Raw genomic sequence first — 20,153 nt, 5'->3', positions numbered from 1 at the left:
AAAATAAACTATGCCGGCTCCAACCCTACACCACGGACCCGAGAAGATTTAATTCCCTCCTAAATTGTAGGAGGGTATCCCAATATGGGACCGGCAACAAACTCGGCGGGACACATCTTTTCAAAACATCAGAATGTCCAGCATCATCCAACACTACGGTCTCACAGTCTATGTCTCGCTTGCTCCTTTATCAGGTGGACTACAGGATCCCAAGCTGGTGGTAGAGAAAAGCCATCCTCCCTATTAAAGTTTGGAAAGTAGTGTTTCAACTTTCTTGGATCACCTAAATTCCATCCATAGCAAAATAAAATTTACTATGGAGTTGGAAAAAGACTGTTCTCTCCCCTTCTTAGATGTATTGGTAAAAAGAAATCCTGATAACACCCTAGGTCGCACTGTGTATAGGAAACCTACTCATACTGATAGGTACTTAAATGGCAAATCGCATCACCATCCCAGTCAACTTGTTACAGTAGGCAAATCTTTGTTTCAGAGAGCCCAGAGGATATGTGATGACCAGCATCTGGCCGCGGAGCTCCAGCATGCCAGGCGCGCGCTCCAGGCAAACGAGCTCAGGATACCGCGGGTCAACCAGAGGTCCCACATTAAGATCCCCACAGTCGAGCGCAGGCCTGCCATTCTGCCTTTTGTCAGGGGGGTCACGGACAGGATCAGCCACATCTTGAAGCGTGCTTCTATAAAAACATATTTCAAGCCAATGAAGAAGATGTCACAATTCCTGAGGCCTGTAAAATGCAATACCCCTCTACAGACTGCAGGAGTGTACAGGCTGGACTGTGAGTGTGGCCTATCATATGTCGGGCAGACGAAACGGAGCATTTCCACTCGGGTGAAGGAACATATAGCTGATGTCAAGCACCGTCGACCTAGGTCTGCTGTCTGTGAGCATGTCATGGATAAAGCCAATCACTCAATCAAGTTTGATAAGCCTCTGGTTCTTGCCAAGGAGAAGCGTTACATACCCAGAATGCTGCGCGAGGCCATTGAGATTAAGAAATATCCAAACTTTAATAGGGAGGATGGCTTTTCTCTACCACCAGCTTGGGATCCTGTAGTCCACCTGATAAAGGAGCAAGCGAGACATAGACTGTGAGACCGTAGTGTTGGATGATGCTGGACATTCTGATGTTTTGAAAAGATGTGTCCCGCCGAGTTTGTTGCCGGTCCCATATTGGGATACCCTCCTACAATTTAGGAGGGAATTAAATCTTCTCGGGTCCGTGGTGTAGGGTTGGAACCGGCATAGTTTATTTTTTATCGCGTATATATATATATCTTTACTTGAAAAATAATTATAGTGTATAACTAGCCTTATGAACCGATTTTGCATGTACAACCAGCCTTAAAGTTTGTAGTCTATGATTGTTCATTATTTTAGTATGTGGGTATTTTTGCATTTTGTAATTTTTCCTCAGTCACCCGTTGACCACGAACGCTGTAAAGAGTTCGAAACGTCGGGATGTATTATAAATTCAATATACGCGATATAATCCGTTTTCATAGTTTTATTTCATGAGTAACTATCGCGGTAACCGAAGACAATATTAGCTATGAATCGTTTGTCTTTATCTATCATTTTGACTTATGTATTTATAAGAAAGGGATAAAACATAATTTAACTAAATCAGGCCCGTAAAGGTAAAGTTTTATGAATATGAGGGCTATACTATAGCACAAACTATATAGAGATACTATACTATAGCGCACGCGAGTGATTGATGCATGTACGTTGAACATGCTGTTTTTTTTGTTTTGATTATGTTTTCTATGGAGCGATCATTTCGCTTTATCAACGGCAACTCGTTTGACAACCACACGCAACCGTCGGTTGAGCACTCTGATCAAACTCTCATTGAGTCTAGAATAGCATCTATTCCATTATACCATCTAATGATATTATATCATCTATTCTATTAGCATCCCATTAGGTATAATAAGTTACTCTATGGTATAATTGACGAATTATAATTTGTACCGATCTATCGAACAACTTGTATGTTGAATCGGTGTACATTAGGTATATTTCGTCAAATATATCGTGTATCTAACCTGTACTGACTATACCCAAAGAGTATATACTTGGTATATACCAACCCACTACGACTATACCTATCAATAAATACTTATTCGTGTTTTATGGCCTTATTTGATTAGAGTATTGTTTAGTTCTCTTTGGTTGTCACTATGGCAACGGTTATTATTGGACATAATATTTGTAAATAAAATCAATTGAATAGATAGAGAATAAACGATTTTCCGTGAATAATTTGCAGAATATACGTTAAAAGAACATTTATTATTAGGATATTTGACGGTAAGGATATTTAAGGCATAGTCATAATCATTTCAGTCGCAATTTTATGACCTACTAGTGAAGAATCCTTTGGACACTGTCTAGTGTCTGTAAGGTGCATATGTAATATCTGTAAATCTATTAGACAGATTGAGGTCGTGCCCAGTGGAGGAACGAAGCCCTCCAGTGGCTCCCAGGCACGCCTTCCCCCAATTATGTACGTTACTTGTAGGGGGGCTAGATGAACCCAAGGACACACAATCATGCACTCTAGCAACAAAAAAGTGTCCTGAAAAAGGATAGATGTAAAACCTTTACTTTTTTTGTAAGGTTTATGGAGTAGTCTTCAGTTATTCGGCCAGTCACGATGCCTGGCCACGAAGCGCCTTGCGTGGAACTTGGCAGCGCTCCCCCGACGCCGAGTGTCGGGCCGTCTCCGTCGCCTTCAGAAATATCAAGCACAAGTACTCCCGAGCCACAGAATTTGCGACCGACACCTTTGTTTAGGTAGCTTATATATTATTATATTGTATCAGCCTGTGACTTCGCCGGCGTGGCGTCGTGTAAGTTGTTAAACTTACCCCCCAACGTTTAGTAATATTCGTAGGTACTAGAATAGAATTGACCGGCCTCCACTTTTTTTTGCAGGCCGAATTATATGGAATTAGTCTTCTTTCGCAGGCCGGGGTTGTATAGAATTATTGAGGCTCGCGAGCCGGTTTCGACAGTTTGGAGAACCCTGCCTTAGAGGATAATTCCGAGATAAAAAGTATACTATGTCCTTTTCCAGCTTATAAATAATTCTTGCGCCAAATTTTATCGAAATCCGTTCATCCCTTTTTGCCTCACGCACACCGTGCTAATAAAGATTTTATATCTGAGAAAGAATATCCTAGAATCTTAAATAGGATGGATATAATTATAGAACTGGAAGTACGAAATCGAACTAAGTCAACTTACTAAGATTTTATTTCACTCACATTGAAACTATTAGGGTCGGTTGCACCAAACTGTTTGTCACTAAATTTTATTGTATGGAAAGTTTCATAGTAAACCGCCGCGGCGCGCCGGTTGACGTTGATTAGTCTGTCAAGTGCGGATGGTGCAACTGGCACTTAATGTTTATACACATCAGGGCGCTGGCTATGCCGCCTCCCGAACCCGAGCAGCCGCCGGGGCAGGACGAGCTGGAGCGCCGCCTGCCCGGCTACCGGCGCATCGTGATACCGCGGGATCTCACGCTCATCGAGCTATTGGTGAGTGGCGTCTTTATTTTATAAATTAATCAGAAAGTGACGGCAGAACTTAAGACGTAGGTAAGTCACTGATTTAGTAACAGACTATTTACGCTTGCTTTAAAGGTACTTAGATCGTAACGATAAGGGAATACAGACGGCGGGAGCGAAATCCATTCCTTAGCAGTTCTGGTCTATACAGAAACAATTAAATCTGAAGTTGTCCATGAGGAGGAGCCGAAGCGTCACCGTCCCGGCTACTGGCGCATCGTGATACCGCAGGATATCACGCTCATCGAGTCATTGGTGAGTGGTGTCTTCACAGAACATTTTGGTGGGTTTCCATATTAGCCCGAGCAACTGCCGGGGCAGGAGCCGGAGCGCAGCCCGCCCGGCTACAGGCCATCATGATATATACCGCAGGATCTAGCGCTCATCGAGTTATTGGTGAGTGGTGTCTTTTTTTTCAACCCAACCAGCTGCCAGGGTAGAGCTCTTTGTAGATCACTGTGTGGATAATAGCTACTGGCACAACTTTACCATGGGAAAACAATGGCATGGCATGGGCTCATCGAAGGGGAGTGGTGAAACTACCCATATTAGACATGGCTATTCCACCTTCCGAGCAGCAATTTGCCTTCAAACGCATAATACTGTGAATTCTAATGCCCATCGAGTTACCTATTCCTATTTGTAACTAACAAACTATTCATCCATCTATCTGACCTTTATTTCGTACTCTAATACAGGACCAAAGCAATGGATTGATATATTGAAGCGTAGGTAAATAGTAAAATACTAACGGCAGCATCCTTAATTGACTACCGTCCATCGTTAACTTCCTTGAGGAACAAGTGAACGACTGAAAGCGAGAGCCCTTACCTTACGATTTCTATTAGCATCGTCATTTCTTTAAGTTACTAAACTAATTTAGCATGTAAATGTTAGGTTTAGCCATAGTTTAACACTAGGCCTTAAGTTACTAGCTTTCTAATTCTGCATGGCGGTTTCATGTTCTTGAGAGTGAAAGTGTATCTATTATCTCATTATGCTTTAAACAATTGAATTATCTAACGTTAGTACTTATTATATATAGGTAGTTTCAAATGCTGCATCCAGACTCTCCACGAGGCTACAGGAGGGAACGCGAGTACGAGAGTGTGGACTGTGGCGATGCGCTCGTGTCCCTTCGTCTTTGATCGCTGTCGCTCTGCTTGTTGTCGGTTTTTCGGACGCGAGTCAAAAGGGCTCTCCACACTCGTGCGGGAATCGCGGCGCGAAGCCGCGAACGCGTGTCTGGAGTCTAGTTCGCTAATCAGCGAAATCGACTCCACACTCGCGTTCGCGGTTTCGCGCCGCGTAGTCTGGAGCGCGCAAAGAACGCGTGGGGGTGAGGCGAGGGGATCAACCACACTCTCGCGATCGCTCACTTTGTTTGCTGCTGTAGAGAACATCGAAACTGGACAAAATTATTTTTCCCTATTTTTAATGTAATCTGTCCTAGATTTACATGGATTAATACAATATCGCCTGTGAAGCTGAAGCTTAGGGGCATGGGCAAATTGGCATCCGATTCGCACGTCGTGCGAGCAAGATGTCGCTAATAATACGCGCATAGCGTTGTTTCCTCAAACTTCGGAGCGACGTGCGAAACGGACCCAGTGTGCCATGCCCCTTACTCCCCGTAGTGTCTTTCAAACATACACTTTAGGCTACCTACCTATATAATTTAATATTTGGTCTACTCTGTATTAAATTTGTCTCCTAAAATTCCTAAAGGGTAAGGTTTACCAAGGTCCGCCACAGCATCAGCTTCCTTGATTGTTTTAAAATTTCTGTTCGACCAGAAACAATCGAGCGGCGCTCAGACCGACGAGGAAGTTCTCCGTATTCGCGAGGCGAAGTTGCGCGTGATCGCGGAGCAGGTCGGGCTGCGGCGGCTGCCGGTGCTGGCGCCGAGGCTGCGTGAGCTCACGCTTGACGGGAGCGCCGTCGCGACATTGCGGGACCTTGGCATCGGACTTGCGCGTTTAAAGGTTCTGTGAAGCTGAAAGGTTAAAGGGGCCTACCGCTAACGCCGAAAATCGCAATTTCGTTGTCTGCTTCCCTATCACTAAAATAAGCAAAAGCGATAAGGGCCCTCCACACTCGTGCGCGAATCGGGACGCGAAGCCGCGAACGCGAATGTGGAGTCTAGTTCGCTAATCAGCGAAATCGACTCCACACTCGCGTTCGTGCCTTCGCGCCGCGTAGTCTGGAGCGAGATTAGAAATAAGTTTCGCGGTAACGGTAAGCCGTTGTACACTTAGCTATGTACAGTACGTACAGTTAGTGAATTGACGAATCAGAAACGGATGAAGAACTGTAAGCCGACCACCCTTTAGTGCCTGACTACACGGTCGGCAACGAGATTTAAACAACCTAAGTAGTTTCCGAACCTGTAGAACATGTTGTCCTCTAAATTGTATTGCGTCCCGACCTCACGACCAAGCTCAGGTTGACCCTGGACCGTTGCCAGGCGTGTCATAATCGGTCACAACTGCGGTAGAACAGTGTCCCGCGCACCGATGATGCAAGAGTTTTAAAGATTTTTGTGAAAGAAAATTGCACCTACCGAATTGAAATAAGTATCCGTTGTTTTTGTGATGTTGCCTTTAGATCCTGAGCATAAATCGCTGCGGTCTGACGAGCCTCGACGGGGTGTGGGGCCTGGGCGCCTTGCGGGAACTCCACGCGGCCGGTAACCGGCTGCGCGACCTTCAACTCTTGGCCGGTCTTCAGAAATTGCATACGTTGAACTTAGCAAAGTCAGTACATATTTACATAATGTAAAAAACATGGTTAAGTATGTTATCAAAAGTTTATAGGACTGTATAAATATACATACAATAGCTCCAGTCCAGGATGATAGGTACGACAAAATTTAGTGGAGGTAAAGGGTATAAGGGATAGAGTCATGACACTCATGACCGATACAATCTACTTATTTGAAAAAATAGTGTTCTCGCTTTTTTAGTTTCAGTTGTAAAGATTTTAGAAACCAAAGAAAGAAACTGTAAGGTTTTTACTTTTTATGCGTAATAGATATCAATTAAAAATACTTAAAATGTATGCGCCTCGACAGCAGTAGGGCTTGTAAATCAGCTCCAAATTGTATGGAAGATGTTAAATCGGAATCCAAACCCGGATTATTCTATACTAGTTGCAACCAAATTTGTGATTAACCCTAACCACACCCTAACTAACCGGTTAGTTCCCGATTCGCCGGATTTTTGTTCCGCCGGATTTACTTTAGTAAGTACGTCACAATCCGAATATACGAGAATCCGACGTAAGAAAAATCCGGTGAAACAAGAATCCGGCGAATCGGGAACTAATTATACCATCAATCGCCATAAGTATTTAGATGTAAGCGTACCTAAGAACTGTTTTTTTATTCCGTAGACTAAAATGACGTTTCATGTGTATCATGTGTATGACATGACGTTTCTTAGTACCATATGAAATGTCATTTTAGTCTACGGAATAAAAAACAAAATTATAGTTACCTACAATTATTTCACGATTTTTTTTAGTAACCCGATAGCAGAGTCAAGTCGGCTCTGGACGTTGGGCGTGTGTGATTCCTTGCGCAATTTGACGCTGCGAGGCACCCCGCTGGCGGACGCGGAGGACTATCGCGCGCGGGTCGAGACTGCTCTTCCCAGACTGCAGTATCTAGATGACCGTCCGATGCACGGAGATGACGGTTAGTTACAGCATTAGCCTGAGTTTCTGTGCTTTGCCACGTGACCTTGCGAGGTACCCCACTTACTAGCGGATGCTATCGCGCAAGGATCGAAAGTCGAAACAGCACTATTGTATGTGATGCCGGCTGCAGATATTCAGTTACACACTCGTCGAACGTTAACCACTGCCCCAGAAATTGTCCACGTAGAAGTCATGAAATTTCCCCCCCCCCACGTTATTACTCTCTTACTAAATTGCAACTCCAATGGACTCCAACCTTAGGGAGATGGATTCAGAGATAAAATGTTTATGAGATCGTTTTCGTGGGAGAGTTTAATTCGGCTATATTTCCAAAAGTTACAAAGATATACGAAAGGCAGTGGTATTAAAAGCTGCAGAAGCTTGCGGAGTTGCGGAGCATTGTAGGGTAAAAAAAATGAAAATCGGTTGGTAACGTGTTTTGGAAAATTCAAAATGGTGGAATAAAACGACAAAATTTCCTGTTCTTTCGGACATGGCAGAAAGTAGATTATTCTGAAAACAAACGCCGATATCGAAAAATAAAAAAGCTTCCGAGGCAGATAGATTGTCTATAGTTTGGAAAAATGTGACATTTTCAACCAAAAGGTACCACATTGTCGCTTGTCAATAAGGTTGATTTCAAATTGAAGCTGTATGGAAATAGCGCCTTATTGACAACCGACAATAAGTACCCTTTTGATTGAAAATGGCACAAATAAATTTTGGAATCAATCGAAAACCGTGGGCTGGGCATGTGCCCTTATCATTGAATGATTATCAGATTAGTTACCCCGAAGAGTGAGATTCGGCTATATTTCAGAAAGTTATACCTAAAGATAGACGAAAGGCATTTATGTCAAAAGATGCAGGAGCTTACGGGGTATTCGTACCAATTTTTTTTTAATCGATTTGTAAATTTTTTTAGAATATCGAAAATGGTCGAAAAGAACTGCCGTATTTTCGGACAAAGTCTCTTAGGGGTCTTAGTGTCCAGGGTCTAGGGTCCATGGTCTAGGGTCCAGGGTCTAGGATCCAGGGACCAGAATCTAGGGTCCAGGGTCTAGGGTCTAGGGCCCAGGGTCCAGGATCCAGGGTCCAGGGTTCAGGGTCCAGGGTCTAGGGTCCAGGGTCTAAGGTCCAGGGTCTAGGATCTAGGGCTAGGGTCTAGGGTCTATAAAATAAAATTTAAATAATTTTTAAGAAAAAAAAACCGACTTCAATGGGGGATGCCGCTGAAAGTTCACTTATTGTTGATGGTGCACTCTTAGATTCCAGACAATCAAATGAAAAAGATAGCATCTTTTGCCTAATAATGTAGAAAAGGATGTAAAACCACCCACTTTTCTAGCATTTTGTTTCTGTAAGGGTCGCAGTTCTAACCTAACCTAACCTACTTTTCTGATAGCATTTCGTTTCTGTAAGGGTCACAGCTCTAACCTAACCTACTTTTCTGATAGCAATTCTGTTCTGTGAGAATCGCAGTTCAAAACCCAACCACCCACCTAAGCCACTTTTCTAGTAGCATTTCCAGGTCCGGATCAGAGTCCGGGTCCGTGTCCGGCTGTCCGGGTCCAAGTTTGGGTCAGAGTTCGGTACGGGTCCGGGTCCTAGTTGGGGTCCATGTTCAGACCCGGGTCCGGGTCCGAGTCCGGGTCCAAGTTTAGGTCTGGGTCCATAAGGAAGAGAACAAATCGCCAAACGTGAACTATGTGTCATTGAAGAGTTCCATTCTGATCATTATCATCAGTTTCCATTACATCAAATGTCACTTTTTTAAATGTAAACGCTGGATTTGTTGATAAAAAAACAAAAATCACTATATGTATGCCTTTCACATTTGAGGAGTTCCCTCGGTTCCTCGTGGGTCTCATCATCAGAACTCGAGCTTGACAAAAATATGTCTTAAAAACTTAAGTTGCTTAACAAACATAAAGAAGAGGACAAATCGCCAAACGTAAACTATGCGTCATTAAAGAGTTCCATTCTGATCATCATCAGCAGTTCCACTTCATCAAATGTCACTTTTTAAAATGGAAGTGCTGGAATTGTTTATAAAAATACAAAAATCACTATATGTATGCCATTCACATTTGAGGAGTTCCCTTGATTCCTCATGGATCCCATCATCAGAACTCGAGCTTGACAAAAATGTTTCTTGAAAACCTAACTTGCTTAACAAACATAACGAAGAGGACAAATCGCCAAACGTGAACTATGCGTCATTGAAGAGTTCCGTTCTGATCATCATCAGCAGTTCCACTTCATCAAATGTCAATTTTTAAAATGGAAGTGCTGGAATTGTTTATAAAAATACAAAAATCACTATATGTATGCCATTCACATTTGAGGAGTTCCCTCGATTCCCTATGGATCCCATCATCAGAACTCGAGCTTGACAAAAATGTTTCTTGAAAACCTAACTTGCTTAACAAACATAACGAAAAGGACAAATCGCTAAACGTGAACTATGCGTCATTGAAGAGTTCCGTTCTGATCATCATCAGCAGTTCCACTTCATCAAATGTCACTTTTTTTAAATGTAAGTGCTTGATTTGTTGATGAAAATACTAAAATCACTATATGTATGCCTTTAACATTTGAGGAGTTCCCTCGATTCGTTATCGATCCCATCATCAGAACTGCTTTTTGTTAAAAACGGGACCAATCTGTATGTATATATACTTACAATCAAAAAAAGAATTTTCAAAATTGGTCCAGAAATGACGGAGTTATGGAGTAACAAACATTAAAAAAAAAAAAACAACCGAATTGAGAACCTCCTCCTTTGAAATCTTGAAGTCGGTTAAAAATGGAACCGATTTTAATGGACGAGTAGAGGGCTGAACTAGATACTAAGTACTTTTTAGGGTTCCGTACCTAAAGGGTAAAAACCGGCCAAGTGCGAGTCGGACTCGCGTTCCAAGGGTTCCGTGTATTATACAATTTAAACAATGTATTTTTTATGTGAAACGTGAGTGAAATGTCTTTAAAAACCCGTAGGGGTCGGATTAAAAACTAAGTAATTAAGTCCGACTCACGCTTGACTGCAATTTCTAATAGGTTTTCCTGTGATCTATAGGTAAAGATCTATTTTGTTAATTTTTTTCAAAATTTTATACCCAGTAGTTTCGGAGATAAAGGGGGGAATGGTCATTTTTTGCCTATTTTCTTGAATAAATTATTTGTCTTAAAATTATAAACGAAATATATTTGAGATTGTCACAATGATCTTTCATTTGATATATAACACGATATAGTTTGAAAAACTTTATTTTTTAATTTTCTCATTTACCCCCCAAAAGTGGCCCCCATGTTTAAAATTCATTTGTTTGCGTTACATGTCCGTCTTTGGGTCACAAACATACATATGTATACCAAATTTCAACTTTATTGGTCCAGTAGTTTTGGAGAAAATAGGCTGTGGCAGACGGACAGACATACAGACAGACAGACAGACGCACGAGTGATCCTATAAGGGTTCCGTTTTTTCCTTTTGAGGCACGGAACCCTAAAAACGGGACTTACGGGACCCTATTAGCCTATTACTAAGACTTCGCTGTAATAATTATTTTTAAGTGGGGCTCCCCTTGGGCTCCCATACAACAAACGTGATTTTTTTGCCGTTTTTAGCGTAATGGTACGGAACCCTTCGTGCGCGAGTCCGACTCGCACTTGGCCGGTTTTTATTTGTGATGTTCATTTTCAATGTCATCCGATAGTTGCGAGTAGTGCGAAATCTGTAAATTTGTAACGTTATCACGTTATAAATTACGAACTATCTGTGTGTCACAACGAAATCAGTAGAGGCCCTTTTTGCGGAATAAACATTTAAATAAATAAGGTCCATTTATAAAAATATTAAGTCATAGACATAGTATAGGTATACAAGTAGTTATAGACGCGCCACCGAGCGACCGGGGGTAAGAGAAAGAATATTCATATAAAATTTGGGCAGCATATAATTTTTTCTCTTTCACTCTTATAAATTTCGGTATTTCGCCATCGCCTCCTACCTATGTTGCCACCCGGTCGGTGATAAGGACAAAAGCACGGCACTATTTTCTCTTTCCTCTTATAGAAATCGCAATAAGACTATATTTTCTATCAAAGAGGCCCTTGGTAAATCCGTTGTTTGTATGTACATATATTTGGCAGAGGGTGCTCTCGAAGCAGTGTTGAATCCCACGTTGAGTTCGGACTCTGAGAGCGAGTGCGAGGTGGACACCACGGCCACATCCATGACTCCTGACGTCTCCCTGGAACCGCAACCTGGACCGTCAAATTCACAACTAGAGGTACATTCATTCAATTATATTGGATCACGTCATTTGTAATTAATAATAATTTAGATTTAAGTGTATCGCTTGATTTTAGATATTCTAGAAACGCTAACTGTCAACATAATATATTTTTGAACCAGTAAATTGATATTTTTGTTGCCAAGTTTATAATTTCATTCGATGAAATGAAACTAAGCTTTTTACGTGTTTCAAGGAGCTTTTAAGCCGTTAATTAGGTACCTTATCAAAAATTTAGTTAAAAAATTCAATATGTTTCATACAATAAATACTTACTTACTTTTGGTCGCTACTGTAGGCAGCTCTACAAGTTCCTTTAACATCAACTCAAGCAACATGTCGCGCCGGTTTTTAAGCCATAGAACTTCTAACGCTTTCTTTTATGCTTTTTCTCATATATCATAATGAATTATCACGCTATTTGCTAATACTAAGTTATTGTCTTTATCTGTCACAGAGCCTAGAAGCTGATATCGATGTTGTTAGCCCATTGCGTGCCTCTAGGCGAAGACCGGCGACGACCGAGTGTGTGGGAGCAAGGCCGCGAGTGCAACTCCCGCCGCGGCCCAGCACCGCGCACTCGACGCGGGAACGAGCGCCGAGCAGGCTACATGTGCTGAACACGCTCATGGGTAACACGCTCCTACTGTATAGGGACGGTGAAGTTATATGACCAGTGACAACCGAGTGTGCGGGGAGCAAGGCCGCACGTGCAACTCCCGCCGCGGCCCAGCACCGCGACCGCGCACTCGACGTGGGAACGAGTGCCGAGCAGGCTACATGTGCTGAACACGCTCATGGGTAACACGCTCCTACTGTATAGGGACGGTGAAGTTATACGACCGGCGACGACCGAGTGAAGCCCCCTCCTACCAGACTATGTGCGTAAATCGCGGCGCGACTTCGCGGCATATCGCCACAGAATAAGTAATAGTACTACCTTACAGAAAGGACAAGGACACTTCCTACAACCGAAGTTTTACAGCGATTCAGGGACGAATCATGCTGTCTCTTTCTTATGTATGGTACTATCTTATCTGTGGTAGCTACACGCAAAGGGACGTCAAGTCGTTGTGCCAACCCTAATAATTGCTCCATAGACATAGTATGTAGATACAAGATACAAGTACATAGTTATAGACGCGCCACCGAGCGACCGGGGGTAAGAGAAAGAATATTCATACAAATGTATATGTTATTCATTCATTCATTTATTCCTTTATAAAACATAGTTTTACATGTCAAATACAGTATTTCATATTTACAACTATTATGCATGATGTTACTAAATTGCGTAATTTTTCCAACCCAGAGGGGATAGGCCTTGTTGGGATTAGTCCGGTCACGGTCACGATGTTTTCCTTCACCGAAAAACGACTGGTAAATATCAAATGATATTCCGTACATTAAGTTCCGAAAAACTCATTGGTACGAGCCGGGGTTTGAACCCGCGACCTCCGAATTGCAAGTCGCACGCTCTTACCGCTGGCCACCAGCGCTCTATTGTATTTCATGTCAGGATTAATAATAAAAATCAAAAGAATAAAAATCCATGACAATTAAAAAAATAAATAAATTAAGTGCCTATACCTATACGTATTTAATGGTCAGTTATGTCTATTATAAGTGGGTGTTTTTTAAGGCCTATGACGTAAAACGCACTGCGGTTTTTTCAAAAGCGGTTCCGCATCCGCAAAAAATGTAACGTAAGGCATGCTTTATAAGAGCTCTTGTAGACCGTACTGTAGGTAGGTATGTGAAAATCCTACTCGCTCTAATTTATTTGTACTTATTTCAATTTCTAGCAACGAAGACTAGTACAGTCAAGTGTAAAAATATGGTTCATACAACTTACTCAAAAATATGTCCCAGTTCCTAATTCGCCGACATAAGAGCTATGGGACATATTTTTGAGTAATATTCAACCTCAGAAGTTATTAAGAACATAATAAGTTTTTTATCAAATTTTCATTTATTCAGCAAATGAGTCTCCAAAATTACAAAAACAAAAAACTTATGAACAAAGTAACTTAACACTACATAATAAAACTAAAGAAAAACACTAAAACTAACTAGAAAATACACATTATCTATACTAAACATAAACCCCATTCCAACCCCCACCCTGTCCAAACGTGCCAAATATACTTGCGGCATTGCCGCGCTGGATAGCAAGCATGGTTTTTGAGTAAGATGTGTGCACCCATAATTTTACTGAATACAGACAGTGTTGTTAGTCTTCAATATCAGGAAGATAAGTGTTATTTTGTTGGCACAGACGAGGAGTGGCGCAACAGTGGTAGCAGATTGACTTCGCAACACCCAGTGTGTGGGAACATAGCGAGGGCCTTGCGGCGCCCGCAGTCGGCTCAGCAGGCGTATTTAGGTAAGTGAACAACCCATGGGCCATGCAGTGCATGCCCATATCATACCGCCAACATCGAAACGAAAATCCAAAACTCGTTATCTGCCTCCCTATCGCTCTTGGATATTGGAGTGGCAGAAAGGCAAATATGTAACGTTTTTTCTACAGGCAGGGAAGAACGGTCAGCACATTCACAGCTGTAGTTGTAGCTCATGAAATACGGCGTTTCGTGAACCAAAGATTTCCTTTGGCAGGAATGGTCCTTAGGCCCAATATGCACTTGTAAGTTTTACTTACGTAAGTAGGGACACAGACACAGCTATCTATAGTACTATACTACAGAATGGGATATGAATATAATTTTCTCTATGATATTTTCAATATAAATTTAATTACAAGTGTATCTCAGGCCTTAGCAGGACCCAAGTATGGGGTACATTGGGGGGGGGGGGGGGGGTGTTCTCTCAACTATAGTACAAACTATTGATCAGTCTCGTATCTTAATTTATTGACAATACCATTTAAATTTTCTTGATGTGATCAATTACCCCATAACCCCACATACTTACTTCTACCTAGGAGCTTGCGTTTACTTAGGTACCCGTATTGCACGGCACACACGAGAGAAGGTACGCACACGGTATATTCTACTGAAAACAGATGTAAAAAAATAATTTCGGTATTGAACGCAAAGGTGCTAGAATATAATTAAAATAGCTACATTAAATTATCTGTGACTTTTATATTTCATAAAAAAAAAAATTTGGTACTAAATAAAGTGCGTGCTGTTGACCCGAATGATCTGTAAGTACTTAACATAAGATCATGGTTGCGCACTCTTATGACATCACAGAGTGCTATGCATATAATTTATTGTTTACTTAAAGGGCCCTCCACACTCGTGTGCGAATCGCGGCGCGAAGCCGCGAACGCGAGTGTGGAGTCTAGTTCGCTAATCAGCGAAATCGCCTCCACCCATAGTAGGTACTTGCTTATATGAACGACAGTTTATGTAAGTACCTATGTAGAAGATAATGGATTAATGATGTAGATATCCTAATTACAGACAAAAAGGTGATGAAATTTAAATATCTCTATGGCTTAAAGCAATTATTAGTAATAAAGTTTACGATATAAGATAATACCGTCTAACGTCTTATCTACATAGGTACTGTCCGTAGACCTAATATGTAGATAAGTTATCTTATATACATTTTTTAATCTTCGTATTAATTTTAATAATAAGAGCAGGCAGCGGGGAGGGAGGCAGTTTGTGGCGAGCTGACGGTGAGTTGCGACACCGCGGACCCCTATTCCAGAGGGCCCTTTCATCTGGCCCTCGCCTCTGTGTTTGCCTTGATTGGCCAGCCAGAGTGGAGTCGCAAGAGCGAGCGGTATCTATCTATGCTCCAGGTTTGAAGTGTAAAATGTCATAACGGCGGCCTGCTGAACGGATTACCGGGAACTGTCTACCGCAGACTCACCTCTCGATAACCTCACACTCTCACAGCCGCTCTGAAGTGGTGCTCTATTGTCGCACTGTGCATGCGGAGTCAACACTGAATTTGGTAGGCGTTTCGATGATGTCCTTAGCTCTAAGAATTCTAAGATCTACAATTCTGCTGTAAAGCTACAAAGCGGGTTCATACGTTGCACGATATCGGAGGCTAAGCAGCTTCTTTCCGAATGGTTATTGTCACCGGATTACCAGAAGACTGAAAAATTACTTTTAAAGGTACCTAGTTTATAGTTAACGCTATTATAGTCTATCTAAATCTGTGTCCATTAGGAAAATGGTTTCTGTAAAACTGTAGGTAATGTAATGTTATTTATTTCACTCACAAAACTAAGTACTTTTAGTTCATAATTTTCTCCTCTATTATTCCAACTGTCACACATGAGCACATGACATACACATGCATACCTCTGTAAGTGAAATTAGAAAAGGAGTTCCGCGTGTAATATTAGTTGTAGTTGATTATGCAACACGGCCCTGGTCTCCCGCGATACAGGCCTAGTCTAGTGCGGGGGGGACCTCTGGAAACTCTGTACTATATAATATAACCCATGCTATGCACCCACCCGATGTCACATCAATTTCTGTATTGTACTGTCCTTGGTTTGTGTGCAATAAACGTATTTTTATCTTTTTTTGTCTTTATCTTTCTTTATCTTTGTAGAAAATTGACCAGCCAAAATGTATGAAACAGCCAATTTTGTTTCGCGATTTCGGGGTTAGTCCTATAGTTGCTCAGTATAATCCCAAAACCTCCCTGGCAACGGGAATGCATTTATTTTTTAGCCACCGTGTATATTTTAGCAGCGGAAGATTGAGGAGTTGCTGGAGTCTGACCAAGCTAAGCCTGCACGAACCTTGTACCTTTCCAACATTTGTCGCGTCTAAGTTGATGCAGACAGCATTGTCCTACTGTAGTTATTTTATACCTAATGATTAAAATTTTCAGAAGAAGAAAAAAAGCTGTTAGTATGCGAGAGTGTCGAAAACGCAATGCGCGCTGTCGCGAAAGAGATACCCCGCGCACCCTGCGTGGAGGATTGGGCTCAGTTCAGAAAACTTACCGGGTTAGTTTTGCACTAAATTAATGTCATTACCGGATCTAACGCGATTATATTTCATTATTATACCTTTTTTTTCTTTTTTTCTTTTTTTTTCGACGTTTCAGCTAGGTTGCACTAGCTGTGGTCACGGAAGACTGGCGTCCCAGCAAAATGTCAATTGAGATATTGGTAAACAATACTAAACTGCCGACATTAGTTTATATGTATAAATGTTCGGGGTAGGTAGACAAATAAATTTATCTTCCCGTTTCTGTTTAATGTTTATTGTCCACGGCACGACACGCAACACTAACATTATCGGCACACTGATTCAAAGATAGATCCCTTGGTTTCGACATCTGAATCACTGGTCCCCAAGTTGACGATCATTTTTGTACCCGTCTTCCCTGTTGAAATTTTTCGGGTGTTTTTAGGGTTCCGTACCCAAAGGGTAAAAACGGGACCCTATTACTAAGACTCCGCTGTCAGTCTGTCCGTCTGTCACCAGGCTGTATCTCATGAACCGTGATAGCTAGACAGTTGAAATTTTCACAGATGATGTATTTCTGTTGCCGCTATAACAACAAATACTAAAAAAAGTACGGAACCCTCGGTGCGCGAGTCCGACTCGCACTTGGCCGGTTTTTTTTTATTTCGATAGCTTCTCTTATGATCCGAGGATAATAGTGACGCTCGGTGGAGAGGACTTTGGGTTTGTGTAGCTCAATCCAGTGATTAGTTTCAGTTGTCAGCAAGTGCTCAAAGGGGCCTACCGCGCGAACACCGAAGTTCCCGAATTGCGGGCATCTTTCTCTTTTACACCAATCAAGGCGTAATTAGAGTGCCAGAGAAAGATACCCGCAATTTGCGAATTTCGGTGTTCGCGCGGTAAGCCCTCAGCCCTCAGCTATTGCGGATTTGTGTACTTGACCCTGTTTTGGGGGGTTTGCACGGTACGATCTCGTGGTTACCGGGCCAAATCAGCTTTTTTTACAGTACAATAATCTATCACAATGAAAAAATAATCTGTTATCTATTCTGGTATTTCTGGTTAACGTTTCCGATTCCGACCTTTGGTTATTAATGCGATAAGGCATTAATGCGATAATGACATAATGAGACATTAAATTCTAGAGCCCATCACGAACACGAAGCTCACCGATGGACCCGATGGTAGGTAACTCGGTTTCTCAACGTTATGTCACGATGTACTATTTGACACGTGGACTGGTAGTATTTTCTTACTGCGTAAACGGTTTCTCTCATTGCTCATTTACCTACTTAACTTTTGGACTAAGTGAACAAAGATGAAGTAAACAGGGATTGCGTGCGTCTGCGTATATATTTAAGTAACTTGTTTACACTAAAAACAATGAATTTATTAATAGGCAAGCACTTACCACAATACCATCGTAGGGCTGTTTTGAACAAAACAAAATTGTAAGATTTCTGTTCGAATATTCTTTACCATATCAATACTTACATTTTAGAATACTCGTAGATATAGACTTTAATTGAGACAGTGGAAATAGCGCGAAATCGAATGAAAAATTCTTAGTGTGTTATTTATTTATGTATATCTTCCTGAGTCCCTGAGGCCTTTATAAGGATTTAATTCAAATCGAGTTATGAATTAAAATGGAATAAGTACAAGAAGTTTCCAATTTCAAAACTGCAATAACGACGTGAGGTACTCGAGGATATAGTATATGTGTATAGGTAAGGTACTTATTATTATATATATATATTTTCTTATGTATGATGTTATCATATAAATAAATAAATATTATAGGGACATTCTTACACAAATTGACTAAGTCCCACGGTAAGCTCAAGAAGGCTTGTGTTGTGGGACTTGTGGGTACTCAGACAACGATATATAATACTTATACAAATACTTAAATATATAAGTTAAACCAAGACAACTCTGCAACGATTTTGATAGCACACGCAGTTCAAGTGTTATTACGTCACACTTCTATGAAATTATGACGTATAAATAACACTTGTACTGCGTATGCTATCAAAATCGTTCCAAACTTTTCTTGTTCTAACTCTACTTACATAGAAAACATCCATGACTCGGGATAAATATCTGTGCTCATCTCACAAATAAATACCCTTACCGGGATTGGAACCCAGGACCATCGGCTTCACAGGCAGGGTCACTACCCACTAGGCCAGACCAGTCGTCAAATATGCACCACACCCGCACAATCTCTCTGCTTAGCCTTAAGGTGACTGGTAGAGAATTACTTAGGTACCTATAGCATTAAGTCCGCCTTTTGTACTGTAAGGTTATTTTTTTGTGCAATAAAGGTTAAATAAATAGATCGATTGGTCTAATGGCCATAATAGGTACCTACCCTGAAAAACCCTAACTGCCAACAATGACAGATACTCATTTTTATTTCTCAGCATCGACATTGAGATCGACTTTGAAGCACGTCCACAAGGGGATGCTAGCACCGCGTTGGATCGTCTGGAACAAATAGAAAAAGATACGTTAGAAAGGCTGCAAGAAGAGGCTCTGAAGGAGTCGTGTAGTACAAATATACCGTCCACGTCGTCCGGGAGGTTCGACATGCGAGCTCCGAGCGAATGTGACGCGTGGAGCGGCTCGGGGGACTCGACCCGGGAGCCCCGCGGCCCCAGGCCAGACCCCAGGCTCGAAGTCGACGTGCTGTTTAATAACATTATTGCTATGGGTATTGAATCGCAACACTAATTATACAATAGAGGGATTTTAGAATTACAATTTTCGTTACTGTCACGGCTTGAATAGCGAATCTAATGTGACATGTATGAAAAACCGGTTAAAGAATGCATGTTAGTATTTGTAAAAACCTCAGTAATTTCACTTATCGATTTTGATTCTAAGACGTGCATAACGTTATTTAAATAAACTGAATATATTAGTGTATTGAAATAATTAATTGTAAAGGTTCATCTTTTCGATGTTAACGTAACGTAACACTTGTCACTTGAGGTAGGTGCATGGTAGGCATGTGACTTTTAAACCGGAAGTCGTGGGTTCGAGCCAGGTTAGGGGAAATCCTTCTTGAGGAAATTCCTTCCATGGCTGAATAACAAACAGTAAGAAACGGTTTTAGGGCTTAGAACAGACGGTCTGCAACTTTAACTTTTAGGTTTTGGTCAGTCATGCCCTAGATTAGTTTTCATGTACCTAATTTTTTTCATGGCATTTGCCCGTGTAAGAATTCATTATGAAAACTACAATTTTGCTTAAGGGCCGTCTTTTACTAGTATCTAGTACTAGTAGTCAGATTGTAGTGAGACTTACCTACATGAGAATATCTGCATTTAAAGTGTGCTATGAGATCCCTTCATTGTTCATTGATGTTATTTATTTGTTTTTGAAGACTTATTTTCTGGCTCTTGTTATTGTGAATGTTTGAGATGAATTAAAAATGATGGAGTTAACTAGTGTTATATTTTGTTAGTGACCCCAATAAGGTGAATTCTAACCCCAATTTAATATCTCCTTCGGTGCCATCGTGTTTAGATGTAATTATCAGAAGTTTTACCAAGAATAAGGTGCCCCCATTGCACCCATAGTTCGAGAGTGAAATGTATGGGTGATTTCCGAGTCGAGTACCGAGTCGGTAGTA

The 20,153-nt window shown here is 41.4% G+C and overlaps 1 protein-coding gene across 1 annotated transcript; it reads left to right on the top strand.

Annotated features, from left to right (window-relative positions):
* The first annotated feature begins 2,202 nt into the window (after window positions 1-2,202).
* Window positions 2,203-19,840, top strand: LOC134741359 (uncharacterized). Its single transcript, XM_063674114.1, has 11 exons — window positions 2,203-2,335; window positions 2,645-2,821; window positions 3,450-3,570; window positions 5,397-5,585; window positions 6,208-6,356; window positions 7,125-7,297; window positions 11,455-11,594; window positions 12,055-12,229; window positions 13,876-13,983; window positions 16,428-16,545; window positions 18,940-19,840. Exons 2-11 carry the CDS (start codon window positions 2,682-2,684, stop codon window positions 19,247-19,249), a joined length of 1,623 nt encoding a protein of 540 aa, XP_063530184.1. The 5' UTR covers window positions 2,203-2,335; window positions 2,645-2,681; the 3' UTR covers window positions 19,250-19,840.
* Window positions 19,841-20,153: the final 313 nt, after the last annotated feature.

This window comes from Cydia strobilella, chromosome 5 (assembly GCF_947568885.1).
Source record: "Cydia strobilella chromosome 5, ilCydStro3.1, whole genome shotgun sequence".
NCBI lineage: Eukaryota > Metazoa > Arthropoda > Insecta > Lepidoptera > Tortricidae > Cydia > Cydia strobilella.
This window is presented reverse-complemented; position numbering and strand designations above follow the sequence as displayed.

Excerpts from the sequence above, each read along its gene's own strand:
- LOC134741359 (XM_063674114.1), top strand. The coding sequence starts at position 2,682 with ATGCCTGGCCACGAAGCGCCTTGCGTGGAACTTGGCAGCGCTCCCCCG. Across the intron at positions 2,822-3,449 it reads CGACCGACACCTTTGTTTAG|GGCGCTGGCTATGCCGCCTC; the intron begins GTAGCTTATATA and ends TATACACATCAG. Across the intron at positions 7,298-11,454 it reads TCCGATGCACGGAGATGACG|AGGGTGCTCTCGAAGCAGTG; the intron begins GTTAGTTACAGC and ends TATATTTGGCAG.